The sequence below is a fragment of the Hylobates moloch genome, unplaced genomic scaffold, assembly GCF_009828535.3.
Source record: "Hylobates moloch isolate HMO894 unplaced genomic scaffold, HMol_V3 SCAFFOLD_14, whole genome shotgun sequence".
NCBI classification, from domain to species: domain Eukaryota; kingdom Metazoa; phylum Chordata; class Mammalia; order Primates; family Hylobatidae; genus Hylobates; species Hylobates moloch.
Genome location: NW_026652289.1, coordinates 95,739,957 through 95,763,529, shown reverse-complemented (window position 1 = coordinate 95,763,529; position 23,573 = coordinate 95,739,957). Strand labels below are relative to the sequence as shown.

At 37.9% G+C, this 23,573-nt stretch overlaps 1 protein-coding gene across 11 annotated transcripts in view; it reads left to right on the top strand.

Moving 5' to 3' along the window:
* The window catches only part of DMXL2 (Dmx like 2), a 175,312-nt gene that overhangs the window by 34,251 nt on the left and 117,488 nt on the right, over positions 1–23,573 (top strand). For all 11 annotated transcript variants that reach the window (XM_058427167.1, XM_032174147.3, XM_032174146.2 and 8 more), the window contains exon 2: positions 19,270–19,395. In XM_058427167.1, the coding sequence (XP_058283150.1) occupies positions 19,270–19,395 (126 nt within the window). The remainder of the gene's footprint in view (positions 1–19,269; positions 19,396–23,573) is intronic.

Below are 23,573 nucleotides of genomic sequence, written 5' to 3'. Positions count from 1 at the left end.
AAATGCACCATGGATAAACTTCTGACCTAATGTTAAGAGAAAGAGACACAAAAGCATACAGTATGATTCCATTTACATAAAGTTCAGAGGGGAGGCAAAACTAAACCATATTGTTTAGGCATGCATACAGAGGTGGAAAAACTACAAAGAAAAGTAAGGGGGTGATTTCCCAAAAAGGGTAATGGCTACTTTTGCTTGAGAGGGAGAAGTGTACTTTGGAAGGGACAGATGATCTTTTGAGTTGCTGGAAATACTCTTCTCTTCTTGGGTGGTGGTTACACATGTGCTCACTTTAATTTATTCTTTGTGGAGTATGTTTTAGGTACACCTTTAAATTTAAAACATTGTCTTAGTGGGTTTTGTGAGGTTTTATGAGGGATTATGTAGGTGCATGTTTCTCTGCTATTTTTTTATTATTACTATACTTTAAGTTTTAGGGTACATGTGCACAGTGTGCAGGTTACGTATGTATACATGTGCCATGTTGGTGTGCTGCACCCATCAACTCGTCATTTAACATTAGGTATATCTCCTAATGCTATCCCCCCCGACCCCACAACAGGCCCCGGTGTGTGATGTTCCCCTCCCTGTGTCCATGTGTTCTCATTGTTCAGTTCCCACCTATCAGTGAGAACATGCAGTGTTTGGTTTTTGTCTTTGCAATAGTTTGCTGAGAATGATGGTTTCCAGCATCATCCATGTCCCTACAAAGGACATGAACTCATCCTTTTTTATGGCTGCATAGTATTCCATGGTGTATATGTGCCACATTTTCTTAATCCAGACTATCATTGTTGCACATTTGGGTTGGTTGCAAGTCTTTGCTATTGTGAATAGTGCCGCAATAAACATACGTGTGCATGTGTCTTTATAGCAGCCTGATTTATGAACCTTTGGGTGTATACCCAGTAATGAGATTGCTGGGTCAAATAGTATTTCTAGTTCAAGATCCCTGAGGAATCGCCACACTGACTTCCACAATGGTTGAACTAGTTTACAGTCCCACCAACAGTGTAAAAGTGTTCCTATTTCTCCACATGCTCTCCAGCACCTGTTGTTTCCTGACTTTTTAATGATGGCCATTCTAACTGGCGTGAGATGGTATCTCATTGTGGTTTTGATTTGCATTTCTCTGATGACCAGTGATGATAAGCATTTTTCCATGTGTCTTTTGGCTGCATAAATGTCTTCTTTTGAGAAGTGTCTGTTCATATCCTTCACCCACTTTTTGATGGGGCTGTTTGTTTTTTTCTTGTAAATTTGTTTGAATTCATTGTAGATTCTGGATATTAGCCCTTTGTCAGATGAGTAGGTTGCAAAAATTTTCTCCCATTCTGTAGGTTGCCTGTTCACTCTGATGGTAGTTTCTTTTGCTGTGCAGAAGCTCTTTAGTTTAATTAGATCCCATTTGTCAATTTTGGCTTTTGTTGCCATTGCTTTTGGTGTTTTAGACATGAAGTCCTTGCCCATGCCTATGTCCTGAATGGTATTGCCTAGGTTTTCTTCTAGGGTTTTTATGGTTTTAGGTCTAACATTTAAGTCTTTAATCCATCTTGAATTAATTTTTGTATAAGATGTAAGGAAGGGATCCAGTTTCAGCTTTCTACATATGGCTAGCCAGTTTTCCCAGCACCATTTATTAAATAGGGAATCCTTTCCCCATTTCTTGTTTTTGTCAGGTTTGTCAAAGATCAGATGGTTGTAGATATGTGGCATTATTTCTGAGGGCTCTGTTCTGTTCCATTGGTCTATCTCTCTGTTGTGGTACCAGTACCATGCTGTTTTGGTTACTGTAGCCTTGTAGTATAGTTTGAAGTCAGGTAGCGTGATGCCTCCAGCTTTGTTCTTTTGGCTTAGGATTGACTTGGCGATGCGGGCTCTTTTTTGGTTCCATATGAACTTTAAAGTAGTTATTTCCAATTCTGTGAAGAAAGTCATTGGTAGCTTGATGGGGATGGCATTGAATCTATAAATTACCTTGGGCAGTATGGCCATTTTCACGGTATTGATTCTTCCTACCCATGAGCATGGAATGTTCTTCCATTTGTTTGTATCTTCTTTTATTTCATTGAGCAGTGGTTTGTAGTTCTCCTTGAAGAGGTCATTCATGTCCCTTGTAAGATGAATTCCTAGATATTTTATTCTCTTTGAAGCAACTGTGAATGGGAGTTCACTCATGATTTGGCTCTTTGTTTGTCTGTTATTGGTGTATAAGAATGCTTTTGATTTTTGCACGTCAATTTTGTATCCTGAGACTTTGCTGAAGTTGCCTATCAGCTTAAGGAGATTTTGGGCTGAGACAATGGGGTTTTCTAGATATAAAATCATGTCATCTGCAAACAGGGCAATTTCACTTCCTCTTTTCCTGAGTGAATATCCTTTATTTCCTTCTCCTGCCTGATTACCCTGACCAGAACTTCCAACACTATGTTGAATGGGAGTGGTGAGAGAGGGCATCCCTGTCTTGTGCCAGTTTTCAGAGGGAATGCTTCCAGTTTTTGCCCATTCAGTATAATACTGGCTGTGGGTTTGTCATAGATAGCTCTTATTATTTTGACATACAACCCATCAATACCTAATTTATTGAGAGTTTTTAGCATGAAGCACTGTTGAATTTTGTCAAAGGCCTTTTCTGCATCTATTGAGATAATCATATGGGTTTTTTTTATAAGCAGCAGATTATATGCTGGATTACGTTTATTGATTTGCGTATGTTGAATGAGCTTTGCATCCCAGGGAGGAAGCCCACTTGATCATGGTGGATAAGCTTCTTGATGTGCTGCCGGATTTGGTTTGCCAGTATTTTATTGAGGATTTTTGCATTGATGTTCATCAGGGATATTGGTCTAAAATTCTCTTTTTTTGTTGTGTCTCTGCCAGGCTTTGGTATCAGGATGATGCTGGCCTCACGAAATGAGTTAGGGAGGATTCCCTCTTTTTCTATTGATTGGAATAGTTTCAGAAGGAATGGTACCAGCTCCTCCTTGTGCCTCTAGTAGAATTTGACTGTGAATCCATCTGGTCCTGGACTTTTTTTGGTTGGTAAGCTATTAATTATTGCCTCAATTTCAGAGCCTGTTATTGGTCTGTTCAGAGATTCAACTTCTTCCTGGTTTAGTCTTGGGAGGGTGTATGTGTCGAGGAATTTATCCATTTCTTCTAGATTTTCTAGTTTATTTGCGTAGAGGTGTTTATAGTACTCTGTGATGGTAGTTTGTATTTCTGTGGGATCGGTGGTGATATCCCCTTTGTCATTTTTTATTGCATCTATTAGATTCTTCTCTTTTCTTCTTTATTAGTCTTGCTAGCGGTCTATCAATTTTGTTGATCTTTTCAAAAAACCAGCTCCTGGATTCATTAATTTTTTGAAGGGTTTTTTGTGTCTCTATCTCCTTCAGTTCTGCTCTGATCTTAGTTATTTCTTGCCTTCTGCTAGCTTTTGAATGTGTTTGCTCTTGCTTTTCTAGTTCTTTTAATTGTGATGTTAGGGTGTCAATTTTAGATCTTTCCTGCTTTGTCTTGTGGGCATTTAGTGCTATAAATTTCCGTCTACACACTGCTTTGAATGTGTCCCAGAGATTCTGGTATGTTGTGTCTTTGTTCTCGTTGGTTTCAAAGAACATCTTTATTTCTGCCTTCATTTCGTTATGTACCCAGTAGTCATTCAGGAGCAGGTTATTCAGTTTCCATGTAGTTGAGCGGTTTTGAGTGAGTTTCTTAATGCTGAGTTCTAGTTTGATTGCACTGTGGTCTGAGAGACCACAGTGTTATAATTTCTGTTCTTTTACATTTGCTGAGGAGAGCTTTACTTCCAACTATGTGGTCAATTTTGGAATAAGTGCGGTGTGGTGCTGAGAAGAATGTATATTCTGTTGATTTGGGGTGGAGAGTTCTGTAGATGTCTATTAGGTCTGCTTGGTGCTGAGCTGAGTTGAATTCCTGGATATCCTTGTTAACTTTCTGTCTCGTTGATTTGTCTAATGTTGACAGTGTGGTGTTAAAATCTCCCATTATTATTGTGTGGGAGTCTAAGTCTCTAGGTCTCTAAAGACTTGCTTTATGAATCTGGGGTCTCCTGTATTGGATGCATATACATTTAGAATAGTTAGCTCTTCTTGTTGAATTGATCCCTTTACCATTATGTAATGGCCTTCTTTGTCTCTTTTGATCTTTGTTGGCTTAAAGTCTGTTTTATCAGAGACTAGGATTGCAACCGCTGCCTTTTTTTGTTTTCCATTTGCTTGATAGATCTTCCTCCATCCCTTTATTTTGAGCCTATGTGTGTCTCTGCACGTGAGATGGGTTTCCTGAATACAGCACACTGATGGGTCTTGACTCTTTATCCAGTTTGCCAGTCTGTGTCTTTTAATTGGAGCATTCAGCCCATTTACATTTAAGGTTAATATTGTTCTGTGTGAATTTGGTCCTGTCATTATGATGTTAGCTTGTTATTTTGCTCGTTAGTTGATGCAGTTTCTTCCTAGCCTCGAAGGTCTTTCCAGTTTGGCATGTTTTTGCAGTGGCTGGTACCGGTTGTTCCTTTCCATGTTTAGTGCTTCCTTCAGGAGCTCTTTTAGGGCAGGTCTGGTGGTGACAAAATCTCCCAGCATTTGCTTGTCTGTAAAGGATTTTATTTCTCCTTTACTTGTCTATAAAGGATTTTATTTCTCCTTCACTTATGAAGCTTCGTTTGGCTGGATATGAAATTCTGGGTTGAAAATTCTTTTCTTTAAGAATGTTGAATATTGGCCCCCACTCTCTTCTGGCTCTTGTAGAGTTTCTGCTGAGAGATCAGCTGTTAGTCTGATGGGCTTCCATTTGTGGGTGGACCTTTCTCTCTGGCTGCCCTTAACATTTTTTCCTTCATTTCAACTTTGGTGAATCTGACAATTATGTGTCTTGGAGTTGCTCTTCTCGAGGAGTATCTTTGTGGCATTCTCTATTTCCTGAATTTGAATGTTGGCCTGCCTTGCTAGATTGGGGAAGTTCTCCTGGATAATATCCTGCAGAGTGTTTTCCAACTTGGTTCCATTGTCCGCGTCACTTTCAGGTACACCAATCAGATGTAGATTTGGTCTTTTCACATAGTCCCATATTTCTTGGAGGCTTTGTTTCTTTTTATTCTTTTCTCTCTAAACTTCTCTTCTTGCTTCATTTCGTTCATTTCATCTTCCATCACTGATACCCTTTCTTCCAGTTGATCGAATCAGTGACTGAGGCTTGTGCTTTCATCACGTTGTTCTCGTGCCTTGGTTTTCAGCTCCATCAGGTCCTTTAAGGACTTCTCTGCATTGGTTATTCTAGTTAGCCATTCTTCTAATTTTTTTTCAAGGTTTTTAACTTGTTTGCCATGGGTTCGAACTTCCTCCTTTAGCTTGGAGTAGTTTGATGGTCTGAAGCCTTCTTCTCTCAACTTGTCAAAGTCATTCTCTGCCCAGCTTTGTTCCGTTGCTGGTGAAGAGCTTCGTTCCTTTGGAGGAGGAGACATGCTCTGATTTTTAGTTTCCAGTTTTTCTGCTCTGTTTTTCCCCATCTTTGTGGTTTTATCTACCTTTGGTCTTTGATGATGGTGATGTACAGATGGGGTTTTGGTGTGGATGTCCTTTCTGTTTGTTAGTTTTCCTTCTAAGAGTCAGGACCCTCAGCTGCAGGTCCGTTGGAGTTTGCTGGAGGTCCACTCCAGACCCTGTTTGCCTGGGTATCAGCAGCCAAGGCTGCAGAACAGCGGATATTGGTGAACAGCAGATCGTTCCTCTGGAAGTTTTGTCTCAGAGGAGTACCCGGCCATGTGAGGTGTCAGTCTGCCCCTACTGAGGGGTGCCTCCCAGTTAGGCTACTCGGGGGTCAGGGACCCACTTGAGGAGGCAGTCTGTCCGTTCTCAGATGTCCAGCTGAGTCCCGGGAGAACCACTACTCTCTTCAAGGCTGTCAGACAGGGATGTTTAAGTCTGCAGAGGATTCTGCTGCCTTTTGTTTGGCTGTGCCCTGCCCCCAGAGGTGGAGTCTACAGAGGCAGGCAGGCCTCCTTTAACTGAGGTGGGCTCCACCCAGTTCGAGCTTCCCGCTGCTTTGTTTACCTACTCAAGCCTCGGCAATGGTGGGCGCCCCTCCCCCAGCCTCGCTGTCACCTTGCAGTTTGATCTCAGACTGCTGTGCTAGCAATGAGTGAGGCTCTGTGGGCGTAGGACCCTCCGAGCAGGTGCAGGATGTAATCTCCTGGTGTTCCGTTTGCTAAGACTGTTGGAAAAGCGCAGTATTAGGGTCGGAGCGACCCAATTTTCCAGGTGCCATCTGTCACCGCTTTCCTTGACTAGGAAAGGGAATTCCCGACCCCTTGCACTTCCCGGGTGAGGCGATGCCTCGCCCTGCTTTGGTTCACATTTGGTGCACTGCACCCACTGTCCTGCACCCACTTTCTGACACTCCCCAGTGAAATGAACCCAGTACCTCAGTTGGAAATGCAGAAATCACCCATCTTCTGCGTCGCTGATGCTGGGAGCTATAGACTGGAGCTGTTCCTATTCGGCCATCTTGGCTCCACCCCCCTTGCCTGCTATTTTTAATGAGAATCTCAAGCCTTTACAAATTAAAAAAATACAAACAAAAACTTATTGTCCACTTCTCTCTCTCTCCTCCTATCCTGGCAAAATATAAGCACATGTGGCAGGATCCTGTGTGTATTTTCTACCACGTTATGCCCTGTGTGCCTGGTCTAGAGTAACTGCTCAATAGATATTCGTTGACCTAATGCTTAGGAGTTATCATGTTATAAATAGTTGTTGAATAAAGAGTTAAAATGGAAGTTGGGTGCAGTGGCATGCCTGTAGTTTCAGCTACTTGGGAGGCTGAGGTGGGAGGATCACCTGAGCCTAGGAGTTTGAGTCCAACTAACATGGTGAGACCCCATCTCTTAAAAAAAAAAAAAAAAGAGGTAAAATGGAACTAGTCAAGGCAGATTACCTTAGTAATGGGAAATTTATTGTAAGGATATAGAAAAGAGAATAGTAGGCAAATCTTCCAAGAATCTTGTAACACAAGTTGTAGTACAGCTGAGCCTCAGTTGTCAGGGACTCATTTCTGTGGACTGCTTACTCTTTCTAGTGGGCTATGTCGTCTCTTACAGTGTCTGTGGCTCTTTTTGTGTTGGGTCTATTAAAACTGGCTTACATGAGAATCACAGTGACTGCCCTGGCCTCTGTGTACATAAAGCCATTTTGGCTTTAGTGCCTGTTAGTACCTGCTACATTTCTTGATTTTACTAGTTGAATATCTAGGAAGTAGAATCTGGCCCAATTCACTCTTTTAAGCCAGACCACATCATAGCTTGCTGGCCAGCCTATATTTGGTATTAAATTCATGGTCTTTGGAATCAAGGTGAACGCCGGATCCAGTCAGTTTTATACTGTTGATCACGTGTTCTGCCAGGGCTGCTCTTTCAGGACTGTAGATGGGGCACTTTTCTCTAGAAAGGCCTGTGAATAAGATGAACAATACATTTGACATGATAAAGCATAATTTTTCTGTTATGTGTTGTTTAGATTATTCGCTTTTTTATTACTTTACATAATGGTGCAATAAACATCTTAATACTAATTGTGATCTTTGTTTGCATGTCTGGATGTTTTCTTAGGATCGAGTCCTAAAAACAGATTTACTGAATCAAAGTACTCTATTTAATTCTCTTTATAGTCTCTTAATTCATAATATCGAATTATTTTCCAGAAAAGCTGTATGGTTTGATGCTGTACCATACTCTTGCTCATTGCTTTTTCTATTATTTATTAAAGTCTGAAAAAAAAGTACATTTAGCTATCTAATGCTCAAAAGCCTTGCAATCACATAATCTGGGTTCCAAGCGATCACAGATAACTTTAGTAACTGCTATCACTATTTACATCCTGTTTTGCTCTCTTTTCCTCCCAGAATTCTCATTGTACTCCTTACCCTAATTTCATGGCCAAATCCACATTTTCTTTGAAGCCCTGCTCTGTATATCCCTAATCTTTGTACCAGTTTTGCTTCTAGTCAGGGCAAGAGACAAATGTACTGAAGTAAGAGCAAGGTTTATTTTAAGATACACAGTAAACCATCAAGGAAGAGCAATTGGACTTCAGAGTAATTGGAAATAGAAAGCTGGTAGTATCAGCTGCTTTGTTTTAGGGATTTTATGCATTGTTTTCTTATAGGTCTTTCTTGTCTTTGGGCATCTGATCTTTTTGCTTCTGAAACTTGTGAGTTCCTCTTCAAGTTGCACATGATTCTTAGTAGTTGCCTTATTCCTGAATATGCATGACTTTTCAGCTCCACTCTTTCTGGTAACTCTGGGTCTTTTGGTTTAAATTTCCTGGAGTAGACTTCGATTGGCTTAGCTCATCTTTTCCAGCTGGTTATTAGCCACCATCATTTCCAGATGGTTATTAGTCATTATTCTGGACCATCCTCTAATTCTGCCATCTGTGAGGAGGGGAAACGTCACAAAGTAAAGAACATACTGTGCCTGCTTACCTACGGCTCTATGTAAAATAGTGCACACTGGATTATTTAATCTTTTGGAGACTTTTTGAAGCAAATTTGTGTACAACCACAGAAATACAGTGTAAAAAAGGGGTCTCAAATGATCTAGCTGAAATCTTTCATTTGGCTGCTGAAGGAAACATCTATAGGAAGATTGTGATGTACCCATTGTTATAGTGTTAGCTCCTCTAGATTCTCAGGAATATGCTCTTTCCATCATACTGAAGGTGTTGGAAGTTTAATTACAATTTAATAGTTTAATCATATTATTTGAGCAAATTTTTTGGGACACTGTTACGACTATTTCCCTCAAAATATCAACATTTAGATTAAATGGTTTTCCAGAAATTTCCAATAGTTACAAAAATAATTTGAAGTTGTCATAAATATTACCTGTTAATGTTGGTATATATGACATAATATACAATTAACTTTAAAACTTTCAAATGTAAAATGTATTAAGAACAAATTGAGAAACAGTATTGTGGCTGGGTGTGGCGGCTCATGCCTGTAATCCCAGCACTTTAGGAGGATGAGGCCTGAAATCCCAGTGCTCCTGGCCAGATCACTTGAGCCCAGGAGTTTGAGACTAGCCTGGACAACACAGTGAAATACTATCTCTACCAAAAAATACAAAAAATTAACAGGGTGTGGTGCTTGCACCTGTGGTCCCAGCTATTTAGGAGGCTGAAGTGGAGGATTGCTTGAGTCTGGGAGGCGGTGGTTGAAGACAGCCGAGATTGTGCCGCTGCACTCCAGCCTAGGGGACAGGGTGAGACCTCATCTCAAAAAAAAAAAAAAAAAAACCCTAAACAATGTTGGGTCATCACCATCAGAGTGAACAGGCAACCTACAGAACGGGAGAAAATTTTTGCAACCTACTCATCTGACAAAGGGCTAATATCCAGAATCTACAATGAACTCAAACAAATTTACAAGAAAAAAACAACCCCGTCAAAAAGTGGGCGAAGGATATAAACAGACACTTCTCAAAAGAAGACATTTATGCAGCCAAAAAACACATGAAAAAATGCACATTGTCACTGGCCATCAGAGAAATGCAAATCAAAACCACAATGAGATACCATCTCACACCAGTTAGAATGGCAATCATTTAAAAGTCAGGAAACAACAGGTGCTGGAGAGGATGTGGAGAAATAGGAACACTTTTACACTGTTGGTGGGACTGTAAACTAGTTCAACCATTGTGGAAGTCGGTGTGGCGATTCCTCAAGGATCTAGAACTAGAAATACCATTTGACCCAGGCATCCCATTACTGGGTATATACCCAAAGGGTTATAAATCATGCTGCTATAAAGCACATGCACACGTATGTTTATTGTGACACTATTCACAATAGCAAAGACTTGGAACCAACCCAAATGTCCAACAACGATAGACTGGGTTAAGAAAAGGTGGCACATCTACACCATGGAATACTATGCAGCCATAAAAAATGATGAGTTCATGTCCTTTGTAGGTACATAGATGAAGCAAACTCTCGCAAAGACAAAAAACCAAACACTGCATATTCTCACTCATAGGTGGGAACTGAACAATGAGAACACGTGGACACAGGAAGGGGAACATCACACACCAGGGCCTGTTGTGGGGAGGGGGGTGGGAGGGATAGCATTAGGAGATATACCTAATGCTAAATGATGAGTTAATGGGTGCAGCACACCAACATGGCACATGTATACATTTGTAACAAACCTGCACGTTGTGCACATGTACCCTAAAACTTAAAGTATAATGAAAAGAAATGTTCTTTTTATTTCTTTAGAAGTAGCTATTTTAAAAAGTAGTATTTTACTTCATTATTTGTTATGAAGCAAATTGTTACATACTGCAAGCTTTTGAGAATAAATTTGAGGCTAAAAGGTGACTGTAGGTGTTTGTATGTGTTGGCCAGGCCATGGGGCTGATTTTTACAGTATTGCTGTTATTTTTTTTTTTAGAGATTTTTGACAATGAATACTTTGGTTTATTCTTAGCATTGACATATAAATAGTTATTAAAAGCACTGACTTATAAAATATAAGAGATAAGATTTTTGATTTCCACTTCCGGATCTACCTTTTATTGAGAATGCAGGCAAGCTGGAGATAGAGTTGGTTTTATAATGGTTAATTAGAGCAAATAATTAATTATTGCATATTTTGCTTTTCAAGGTCTCATTTTCCTTTCAGATATTACTACCACCAGTAAAAAAAACACGTTTCTCTTCTTTATCAGAGGTATATAAATAGACTTAGTTTGGACCACAAGTTTGTTTCTCTTTAGCTTAGTACTTAGAAGTTTGTTATAATTCCATCTATAAGTAAATTATCTAAATTGGCTAGTTTTTTTAGTAACATTAAATTGCTGTTTTTAAAGTCTAAATTTAAAATTTTATTTTTATAAAGAAAGTTCTTTCTTTCAGGCCAATTGCTGTTTTGGAGTAGTTAGGAAGAAAGTTGAAATCATCTTGCCTTTTACCACTTACTCATAAACACTTAGGATGTTTTCTTAAGTTTTCTTCTGTTGTTTTTTTCTGGCCATAGATTTTTGTTTTTACATATTTGTAGTCAAGCTTTGTCCTATGTTTCCCTCAACATACCACCCGCAGCTTTGCTTTTTTCTACTGCTACTTGTATCAATTTTGTGAATTTTGCATTTTCTGTTACGATTTGTTTCTAAGAGGAACAGTCCCTTTGATTATCACGCAAGCAGTCGTTATTAGGTTATTTCCAACATTTCCGTACTCATCACTGACTTAGGTTAAACTTTTGCTCTGAGCTTTCTTCATACTGTTTAGTTCCTTTTTCATGTATTTATTTTGCTTATTCGACACTCTCGAGTGGACTTTGGGCAGTTAGAATAACTGAATGATATCAGTAAAGTGTGTTCTCAATCATGTGGACAAAAGAACTTATTCAAATGCTACCCCTTCCCCGCTTTTCTTACTATAGTGTGGACTTATATCCCAATGATAGGAGTTTTATGTATCTCGGAGTTGGCGGTGCCTGGTGGTGGGTGGGAGTTAATAATGGTAAGGGTTTGTTTGTAGGTGTGAAAACTGCAGGAAGACAAATGGACCAATAATATGAATAGTCAGTTTACAGACAAAGAAAGATAAATGGCTGATAAATATGTGAAAAGATGCTTATCTTCTAATAAAAATACAGATTAGAACAGGGAGATGTCAGGTTGGAATGGAACGATTAAAACATTTGATAATGATTGGGGTTAGTGAGTAAGTGGAGAAATAGGTACTTTTATACACCTTGGGGCTATAATCTTTTTGGAAGACAATTTGCAGTTGCAATTAATTTTAGTCACTGATCCAGCATATTATATCTTAGAATTTATCCTGTAGGGATTCTTGTACACATACGCATATATCATCTATACATACATATTCATCGAAGCATTGTTTGAAATAGTAAAAGACTGGAAACAACCAAAATTAATTATGGCAAATCCACAACATGAAATATTAATACTGTGCAGCTATTAAGAAGAATGAAGTAATTTCTTCTGTGCTGATGTAGAAAGTTCTTCAAGATACATTGTTAACTAGAGGAAAATAAGTGGCAGAATTGTGTATAGCATGATCCTATTTATGTTGAAAGAAAATATATAAAAGATATACTTTTATATATTGAACATTTCAGGAAGGGTTCATAGGTAATTATTAAGTAATTGCTTCCTGGGAATGAGGAGGGGAGGGGTAAGAAGGGTGAAAAGGATGAGAAGGTGACTTCATTTTCTTATTTAATTTTAAAATTTAGTATATGTGTTATTTCCTCTATGAAAAAGAAAATCTTGTTACCGAAAACATTAATATTAAACATTTTATGTGCATTATTTACCTTGTACATGATTTCAATGGATATGTGACTTGTGAAATTTCTTGCTTAATCAGGAATGTGTTTAATAAGGAAATCTATTTGTCCTTTTTAGAAATGAATAATTCTGAGAGTATCATAAAGAGCTAGGATTTTAATTAGGTGACTAAAATGGAGAGAAGGAATGGGTGTTTTCCTGGGAAATCTTTGTTAATCTGTGTTTTGTCCTCTTGGTTGTAAGATTTTTCATATGTCAGCATTGGCCTCTTAAGACTCTTTATGTAAGATCTCTTGGTACAGCCAAGTAACCATCAAAGCCCAGACAACCCTGCCTTCCTATTAGTTTTTTTGTTTATGAGCAAAGATCACAGCAGAAGTGAAGAATTTAAATGTAATTAACTAATAAAGAGCAAAAAATTTGAGCAACAGAAAACAAAACGATAGAAAAATGTCATTAGTGAAGTGGAAAAAACAGTAAAGAGGGCTGAGTTTGAATTATAGTCATGTATTTACCTTGTGACTTAGGAATTTGATTAAATCCTGTGAAATTCCATTTTCAAAAATATTAAAGTGGGATTAATAACCAACTTCTAGGATTGTTGCAGTCTTGAAAGAAAGATTAGGAATATAGAATGAAAATAGTATAATACCTGTCACCCAGTAGGTTTTTAATAAATGGTACCTCCTTCTTGTAAGTATTTTTCTAACTCTTAATAAAATGTGCCTTCTTCGGTAGAAAAGCAGACATATTTATATTGATCAAAACTCACTCCCAGGGAGAGGTGGGAGTTTAATAGTAACACTCTTGATATAGTATTCTTGGTAAGATTATAGTGCTTTGTTAAACCTCTCAACATGCTTAATACACCTTGATTTATCAGGGTTTTTTTTTTTTTTTTTTTTTTGGTCTTTGAAGTTTAGACACATATCAGTAGTTGTCAATGATCTCAAACTTTGACCCTGTAATTTCTGGGATGTTAAAACATCCAACTATTCTATAGTAAATGCTAATGTAATCTATTGCATGCTATAGTTTCATAGGAAATGTGGTCATGTTTGTTTAAGCTTTTTAAAAGTTTTCCTTTTGTTGCTCTCCACTTCAATTTATCTGAGACATAAAGGAAATTGGAGAAATTAGAACAGTGTTTGTGGGATTAGAGTATTAGTTTTCTTTTCTGAAAATAATGTAGTTAAGACAATTATATATAAAACTAAAGTTAGAGAAGACTGAATGAGTGTGTTATGCCTCTTCACACTGCATATTAAAAGACCTCTCAACATGCCTAATGCTCCTTATCAGTGCTTTTTTTGTCTCTTAAATTTAGACGCATCTGTCAGTAGTTGTCAGTGATCTCAAAGTTTGCATTGTTCATGAGGACATTAAACCCTCTAGAGCAGCAGTCTCCAACCTTTTTGGTACCAAAGACCGGTTTTGTGGAAAACAGTTTGTCTACAGCGAGGGGTGAGGGAGAGGGATGGTTTGGGATGATTCAAGCACATTATGTTTATCATTAGATTCTCATAAGGAGCATGCAACCTAGATCCCTAGCATGTGCAGTTTACAATAGGGCTTGTGTTCCTATGAGAATCTAATGCCACCGCTGATCTGGCAGGAGGTGGAGCTCAGGCGGTAATGCTGGCTCACTCACTGCTCACCTCGTGCTATGAGGCCCAGTTCCTAACAGGCCATGGACTGGTAGTAGGAATTGGGGACCCCTGCTCTAAAGAAAGCAGCAATATCTTTATTGTGGTAATAGTACCACAGCAAAGAAAAGAAACACATTCGCACAACTTTAAATACAAATTTTAGGAGTTCAGAGACCTACTGAGGCCATCTATGACTTACGTCTGTTAGACTTCGGGTTGAAAACTTTAGTTTTAATGTTCAAAGCAGAGAATACTTTTCTCTTTCCTAATAGGATGGATTTGGTCTCTTAAGAATAGGATTATAACAAGTGAGGGTTAATATTTTTAAAGTTTTTTTTTTTTGGATGTAACAGCTTATGCTACAGAATTATCTCTTAGCTGTGAATTACTAATATCAGCTAATCATTCTTTATCATCAGAGAAACAGTTTAGTCCTTTTATAAAACAAATCCTCCCACATGAATGGAAGGAAAGCAATTTTTCTAAGACCCTTCCTCTTTTCTTGGGCCTTCTCTGTGTGTAGGGGCTGAACCATATCCTTGATTTCAAGATAAAGTGTTTTATAGGTCAGTACTGTTAGAAGAGCAGGACACTGGTATATTGTGCTCTGGCACAGGTCAGCTGTACAAAGAATCCAAGGAGGGATAATCTGGTCAAGGGATTCCATTTCTCCAGAAAAGGCTTGCTGTCCTTTTCCTTGCCTCCCTATAATAATCCTGTGGCCTGTCTCCCACATGTGAAGAGGTTAGTTTAGTAACTTTACTAACTTAGCTTAGTCAGAAGTATTTCATTTATCTAACACAAAGGAGCCCACATCCATACTCTCTGGGGTCAATTTAGTATTTGCTTGTAGTCTTAATGAACACCCTATTTTCCTCCTGCACTATAAATTCTTCCTCTGGTAAAACTGGATTCTGAAAAAGAATGGAACAAAATCATTTTTGATCTCTCTAAAATTGAGAGAATGGGAATCTTGAGTAAATGATAGATTTTGTATAAACTGTTGGTCTTTACAGAATACTTTTTCTGTGCTCCATGATGTGGTAAATTAATTGGGATTACAAAAATGAACACACTCCTTCTAGCACCAACAAGCTCTTCATGGAATAGAGGTAGGGCAATGCAGTGGAAAGAGCAGGAACTTTACTGTGAAGCAAATGAATCCTCATTCAGTGAACTAGGGCAAATTACTTACCCTTTCTGGGCCTCAGTTTCTCTGTCTTCAAAAGCAGGCCTGTGAAGATAATGATAATTTTTGTAAAGACCCTAGCAAAACAGCTTGATCATAGTAGGTGTTCAGTAAATGGTGAATTATAAGGAAGGCTTTGGTAGATTCTCTTCTAGTAGATCTTCTACATTTGTTGATACTGTTAGCTGGAAAATCAGTCAAAATCTCTCCCTCTTTTCTTAAGCTTGTGAGGATAGGTTGGCCAAATTATTAGCAACAAGGCAGTGTCAGTGTTTCAACTCCATGTTCTTTGACTAAGTTTCTAGGTACATAGACTTCTGGAGCCAGACATTCGGTTAGGAAGACTTTAATAATTTATTTATTATACAGCTATTTATTGAGAGCTGCTTATGTGCTAGGTGTTGGGACCGCAATGGTAAACAAGGACAAGGTAAGGTCCTTGCTCTGATGAACCATTCAGTATAGTGGGAACCAGACAGACATTAAACATGCCTTAAAGCCGTTAGAATCTCATGGGCCCTCAGTTACAGAATGCATGTGATTCAGTACTGACTGATTATATGAGTCCCTTTTTCTTCCACATTTGGATTACTTATGCATTAGACTCTTTAGAAAATGCCCCTGTGCACTTTTTCAAGCTGTTAGTGTGCAGTAGTTTAAGAGATTCCATTCTAGCAGTAATCATGGTTATTATATAAAATGGTAGGCATTCCCTAACTCTGGTTCAACAGGAAACTAGCACCAGACATAAGTTGTTCCATTTTGATGGGAATTACTAGTTTGGTAGGGGGTTTGAGACCATTCTAAACCAGTGGTCTTTAAACTTTATGTTTTTTTCCTTTTCTTGAGACAGGGTCTCACTTAGTCACCCAGGCTGGAGTGCAGTGGTGCAATCATAGCTCACTTCAGCCTTGACTTCCTGGACTTAAGTGATTCTCCCACTTCAGCTTCCCGAGTAGCTGGGACTGCAGGCGTGTGACACCATGCTCAGCTAATTTTTTGATGTTCTGTAGAGATGAAGTCTCACTGTGTTTCCCAGGCTATTCTTGAACTCCTGGGCTCAAGTGATCTTCCTGCCTTGGCCTTCCAAAGTGTTGGGATTACAGGCATGAGCCACTGTACCCAGCCTCTTAACTTTTAGTAGCTGTGTAGTATTCCAGTGTAATTCAGTAATTTATTTAACTACTCCTCACTGATGAGTGGTATGATTATATTCAGTTTTTGCTACTATAAATACTGAGGCTCTGAATGTCCTACATATATTTTGGCAAACTTTTGTACATATACTTATAGGGTAAAATAGGGAATATTTGATCAAAAGGTATATTGTACTTAAAATTTTGATAGATATTGCCAAATTATTTTATCCATGCAGATTTTAATTTAAAGTCTGGTGTGGAACTGAGCAGTCTGGGTTTCTAACAGGTTTTCTAGGTGATTTTGATGCATCCACTTTGAACTATTGCCAGATCAGAAAAATGGAGTATAGTACACATTCTCTGGAAAACATCAGGCAATTATGGTTATCTAGGGAAGAGTAAAAAGCCTTTTCAGTGACTGAGCCGTAAGAGTGAATTTATCTCAAGTAGCACTAGTTGCTAGGGATGGCACATCTTTAGAGAAACAAAGTATACTAATATTTATCTGGAATATTTTATGTCTTTTTGATATATAATGTAGGGAAAAGAATGTAAGAATTGTAAAGACCTGAGTTTGAACACTTTGCATTTAGTAACTGTAATCTTGGACAAATTAATGAACTTGAATTTTTCTTTATACAGTGATAATATCTACCCTCCAGGTTTGTTGCAAAGATTGAAGAGAGAGTGATCCAACACTTGTTGAGTACTTCTTCTGTCTTCTAGTATTTTATGACTGTCTCTGTCATGGCAGTTTGTCATTTAGTTGTAATTAGTAATTTGCCTAGTCATCTCCCCATTAGAGTAACTGGGACCATGTCTTGTACTTTAGTGTTCTCAGTCCCTAGCCCAGACTCGAGACTTGGTGCACTGTTCTATTTCTTGAATGACTGTGTAAATTTTCCATTTTAATTTTCACAAGTATCCTAAGAGACAAGTATTATTTGCTTCATTTTACCATGAGGAAATGCTTAGGGAACTTAAATAACTTTCTTAAGATAGCACAGCATGGCATAACCAAAACTGAAAACTGTGTGTGTGATTTCAAACTAGATAAAGTCTGTGCTTTTTCCATGAATCCACTTTGCTGAGATAATGATATAAGGCACGTTGGAAATTTTGAAATTGTTACTCAAGTGTAAGATGATTTTTGTTATTTTAATACTATACTTTAAAAATTAGCATGGTGATCCAAACATTTCTTCTGCATATACTCAAGATTCCCCTTCAGTTTGGCTTTCCTGAATTCATGGTATAATCAAGTCTGCCTTGTCTATAAGAATGTAAGTGATCATTTCCTCCTGTGAGTGATTTTCTCCATATTTTTCTTGCTTAAAATTCTGTCTTTGCTTTTCTTTTGGTGAACTTTTTGATTTTTATAAACACATTTATTGAAGATGTTTTATATAGTGGTTACGGCAGGATTTTGGTAACATTGGAAGTTTTAGTAGAAGTAATGTCTTCCTGTCTGGTCTTTATCTTCATTTCCCTCTTCCATTAGCAGCCTTATATGGACCCCTTCAGGGCATGGGTCACTGATTCAGATGTCATCACATGTCAGCCCTGGCTATTGGATACCTCTATTTTGTAGGTCATAACCACACTGCTCAAGGGTGTGGAAACAGTGAGGAAAATACCGTTTCATAAGTTTTATGTTTATCTTGCTTTTTTTTTTTTTTTTTTTTTGAGATGGAGTCTCGCTCTGTCACCCAGACTGGAGTGCAGTGGCGCGATCTCGGCTCACTGCAAGCTCCACCTCCCGGGTTCATGCCATTCTCCTGCCTCAGCCTCTCCGAGTAGCTGGGACTACAGGCGCCCGCCACCACGCCCGGCTAATTTTTTTTTTTTTTTGTCTTTTTAGTAGAGACGGGGTTTCACCGTGGTCTCGATCTCCTGACCTCGTGATCCGCCCGCCTCGGCCTCCCAAAGTGCTGGGATTACAAGCGTGAGCCACCGCACCCAGCTATCTTGCTTTTAATGGAGCTTTTCTTTTGATAATTGGGTTGTTAGGTTGTTTTGAATATTTAATCATAAGTAGTTTGGAAGAAGAAATATGTCCCCACTCTTTGACCCTTATGTCATAAAATTCAACAAAGTTGTAAAACTGAAATAGCATACAGCAAGAAGTGTTGCAATAGGAAGAAATGTGTGGTTTTTACTCATTAGAGTTGGACATGGGAATTTTCCCAACAATTTAATTGTGTTGTAGTCTATTTTCCAGATCATATGGTGGTATTTGCCCAATATTCCATATAAATTCGTTCATTTTCTATTTTATTTGACTTTTTTACCTTTGGTAAAACAACTTTGGATTGGTTTCCTTCCTCCCTCAACCCTGACGATGTTGGGGATGGATGGTGGATGTTGGAGGCAGGCTGCGTTATGGATTCATTTGAGTCACTGATGCATTTAAGTTTAGCCATTGCCTTAGTGCATGTAATTCTGCCTTTGTTGTTCATGTCTATTTAACTAGCTCTTTAAGGCATGTGGAATTGTGTTGGAAAATGCATGCCTGATTTCTGTCTTGATATTTCTTAAGCCTGGTTTGAACCCTGGGAACACAGTTGCAGTCTTCAATGTCTTAGTATTTTTAGATGGAGCTTTTATACTTTAGGGTTTGCTGAGATGAACTTTGGAGAGAAAGTCTAAACAGAATGATTTATGACCTGCAGGAACAGAGGCTGTTCTGTTTAAGAACTGGAAGAACCCTTTTCCTATTAGTAACAGTTGTTGAATGATAATGCATGGAGTGTCATCAGTTTATTTTTTTAATGTGACTTTTAATGTTCTTATTTAGAAATTGATATTCTTATATTAACTATTTTGTAAAATGTCCCAAGGTATACTTTGTAATGGCAATAAAATCTAAGATAAAATAGTTTGTAATAAGAGTTCAAGAGTTACATATCTTATGTATTGTAAAACTTTTTTTTTTTTTTTTTTTAGGCATACGGATCAGGCTGTGATATTGTTATTTTGGCAAATGACTTTGAATGTGTACAGATCATTCCTGGTGCTAAGCATGGAAACATCCAAGTCAGCTGTGTGGAGTGTTCTAACCAACAAGGAAGAGTAAGGGATTTAATTTCTTTACTGAATGTCATTTAAAAATGTGTTTAATAATCTCAGAATCTTCTTATCCTTTTATGCAAAGCTTGTCTATAATTTCTTATGTATTGCTTGGGTGGTTATTAGCAGAAGTTGTAAAGTAATAAGTTTATACAAATTGTAAAGTGCCATTAAACTGATAATTTGATAATTGTTCTACAGCTGTATGCATACTGTCTTCAAAGATCTGTAGGCCTTGCAATCCTGTGCATACTGATATTCTGCCAGTTAATACTTCTAGCAGCCATTAAGCCAGTTAGGGGAAGTAAACTTTTTTCTTCTCTACCTAGCACCCCTTATATCGCTCATACCATAACATCAAAGTTTTATTAAGAAACTCTGCAAGTTGTTAATATCTAATATCATGCTTGTCATATAGGAAGTGCTTTGTAAAGTCTGTTAACATAATGAAAGATCTTTTGTTGAGTGAAGAGTCTTATGGTTCATTCAGGCTTTAAAACAGAGGTTTTATTTTGAAATAGTTAAAATTTCATCATATGTACCTCTCCCCCAATTTTCAAACATAATGTACGTCAAATTTTGGTTGCATGTCAAGTAAATATAGCATGTTTGCTGTATACTCCAGCAATTCAGTAAGGCCAGTATTATGTAGCCGAGTTGAATGTCTCTATGAGAATAGAGAAATAAGGTTTTTACCTATAATCATTGTAACAGTTTAAACAATCTTAGTGTTCTAGAAATTGTTCTTTATTGGGTAACAAATTTGATCAAGAATATGTTAAATCAGAATATTCATGGTGATAAATAGTAATCATACAAATTTATACTGAATGATAAATTGTGGTTACTTTATTATACCGTTTATCCTGCCCTATCCTGCTGCCCATATCAAGCCTTAATATTTGTGTAAATGTACCAGTACTTGACAATTCAGTGATACATTTGACCTAGTCTTGAAACACTGGATTTCCTGATGCTTATTTCTTGCTTTTCTAATTTTTCCCCCCTGGTACTCTCCACCCTCAAGCATTGCTTACACTTATTTTATAAAACACGGAGAGTGTCAGATTTATCTCATTAATTTTTTGTTGCTCTTCTCTCTAGGCCAAGCAAAGTAGCTTAAGCCTGCCTAAAGTTGTATGATAGTTGTCAGAGGTGAATTTTAGTAAATAACTCAAGTGCTGGTGATAATCGCAATGAACACACTTCTCTGGGAGTAAAATTTTTTTAAAAAGTATATAAGACATTGGTGTTCATACCATGGGAAACAGAGCAAGTTGTGTTTCTACTTTTCTTGAGCTGGTTTAATGTAAATAAGGCAAAATTATAATATCTTTATTGTCTTTACTGACATCTTCATTTAGTCCTTTTATCCCCCAGTCCTTGTGGTGACAGCTTTCACATTGGTGACTTTGTATTAGTCTGTTACAATCATTCGTTCATTGATTGACATGTTGAATGGAATCATTCACAACACTTTTTGCGTAAGTGTTATTTGAAGTAGCTTTCTGTTGTGGATTATGATTTTTCTTGGAAAGAATGTTAGATGTTAGGTAAGAGTTAAAATCACTTTTTGGTATAACAGTGCCTTAAAATCACAGGGGATATTTTTGGCAGGTCTTAAAAGAATATATACCTAATTGAGTTTTAAAGGTTAACTGGGGTGCAGAGGTGTCAGAAAGGATGGTTTTTGGTCTATTCCCTGTAGTTAATTCCATCTTACCAAGAGGAGAGTGAACTTAGAAATAGCCTTCAAGAAATTATTGGAAAACAGGCTCTGGTAGTTTCTGAGAACAGAGGGATTTATGTCTTTTCTTACCAGGTATGTGACCTCGAACAAAATCCTCCTGGTCCCTAAATTTCTTGCTTCAGTCCTCTGGAGATGTCTTCATCAGCTCTTTCCCCCAGGTGCAGTTTATGGCGACCTGACTTCTCCTTAGCCTGTTTTTTTCTATCCTTCCTCTAGATGGTGTCCCAATTGGTATTTTCTGTTTGATGGTATAATTAGGCCATTTTATTTGAAATATTTTTAAGACCTGTTATTAATTGATGCTTTTCTCATGGATTTTATATTATTTTCACTGGATTATAAAGTTTCTGACAAAGATGCGTGCTTTTGAAATGTATTTTTTGATAGTTATTTTTATATTAAAAAATAAAATTCTTATGAAAATATGATTTTTTTCCATATGTATTTTTTTTATTATACTTTAAGTTCTGGGGCACATGTGCAGAATGTGTAGGTTTGTTGCATAGGTATACACGTGCCATGGTGGTTTGCTGCACCCATCAACTCATCATCTACATCAGGTATTTCTCGTAATGCTATACATCCCCTAGCCCCCCCACCCTCTGACAGGCCTTGGTGTGTGATGTTCCCCTGCCAGTGTCCATGTGTTCTCATTGTTCAGCTCCCACTGATAAGTGAGAACATGTTGTTTGGTTTTCTGTTTGTGTGTTAGTTTGCTGAGAATAATGGTTTCCAGCTTCTTCCATGTCCCTGCAAGGGACATGAATGCATCCTTTTTATGGCTGTGTAGTATTCCATGGTGTATATGTGCCACATTTTCTTTATCCAGTCTATCATTGGTGGGCATTTGGGTTGGCTCCAAGTCTTTGCTGTTGTGAACAGTGCTACAATAAACATCCATGTGCATGTGTCTTTATAGTAGAATGATTTATAATCCTTTGGGTATATACCCAGTAATGGGATTGCTGGGTCAAATGGTATTTCTGGTTCTAGATCCTTGAAGAATCACCACACTGTCTTAGACAAATGGTTGAACTAATTTACACTCCCACCAACAGTGTAAAAGTGTTCCTATTTCTCCACATCCTCTCCAGCATCTGTTGTTTCCTGGCTTTTTAATGATCACCATTCTAACTGATGTTGAGATGGTATCTCATTGTGGTTTTGATTTGCATTTCTCTAATGACCAGTGATGATGAGCATTTTTTTTCATATGTTTGTTGCTTATCAGCTTAAGGAGATTTTGGGCTGAGACGATGGAGATTTTCTAAATATACAATCATGTCATCTGCAAACAGAGACAATTTGACTTCCTCTTTTCCCAATTGAATACCCTTTATTTATTTATCTTGCCTGATTGCCCTGGCCAGAGCTTCCAATACTATGTTGAATAGGAGTGGTGAGAGAGGGCATCCTTGTCTTGTACTGGTTTGCAAAGGGAATGCTTCCAGTTTTTGCCCATTTAGTATGATATTGGCTGTGGGTTTGTCATAAATAGCTCTTACTATTTTGAGATACGTTCCATCATTACCTAGTTTATTGAGAGTTTTTAGCATAAAGGGCTGTTGAATTTTGTCGAAGCCCTTTTCTGCATCTATTGAGATAATCATGTGGTTTTTGTCATTGATTCTCTTTATGTGATGGATTACATTTATTGATTTGTGTATGTTGAACCAGCCTCTCATCCCAGGGATGAAGGCGACTTGATTGTGATGGACAAGCTTTTTGATGTGCTGCTGGATTTGGTTTGCCAGTATTTTACTGAGGATTTTTGCATTGATGTTCATCAGCCATATGGGTGTAAAATTTTCTTTTTTGGTTGTGTCTCTGCCAGGTTTTGGTATCAGGATGATGCTGGCCTCATAGAATGAGTTAGGGAGGATTCCCTCTTTTTTTATTGTTTGGAATAGTTTCAGAAGGAATGGTACCAGCTCCTTTTTGTACCTCTGGTAGAATTCGGCTGTAAACCCATCTGGTCCTGGACTTTTTTTGGTTGGTAGGCTATTAATTATTGCCTCAATTTCAGAACCTCTTATTGGTCTATTCAGGGATTCAGCTTCTTCTTGGTTTAGTCTTGGGAGGGTGTATTTGTCGAGGAATTTATCCATTTCTTCTAGATTTTCTAGTTTATGTGTGTAGAGGTGTTTATAGTATTCTCTGATGGTAGTTTGTATTTCTGTGGGATCATTGGTGATATCCCCTTTATCGTTTCTTATTGCGTCTATTTGAGTCTTCTCTTTTTTTCTTTATTAGTCTGGCTAGCGGTCTATGTATTTTGTTAATCTTTTCAAAAAACCAGTTCCTGGATTCATTGATTTTTTGAAGAGTTTTTCATGTCTCCATCTCCTTCAGTTCTGCTCTGATCTTAGTTATTTCTTGCCTTTTGCTAGCTTTTGAATATGTTTGCCCTTGCTTCTCTAGTTCTTTTAAT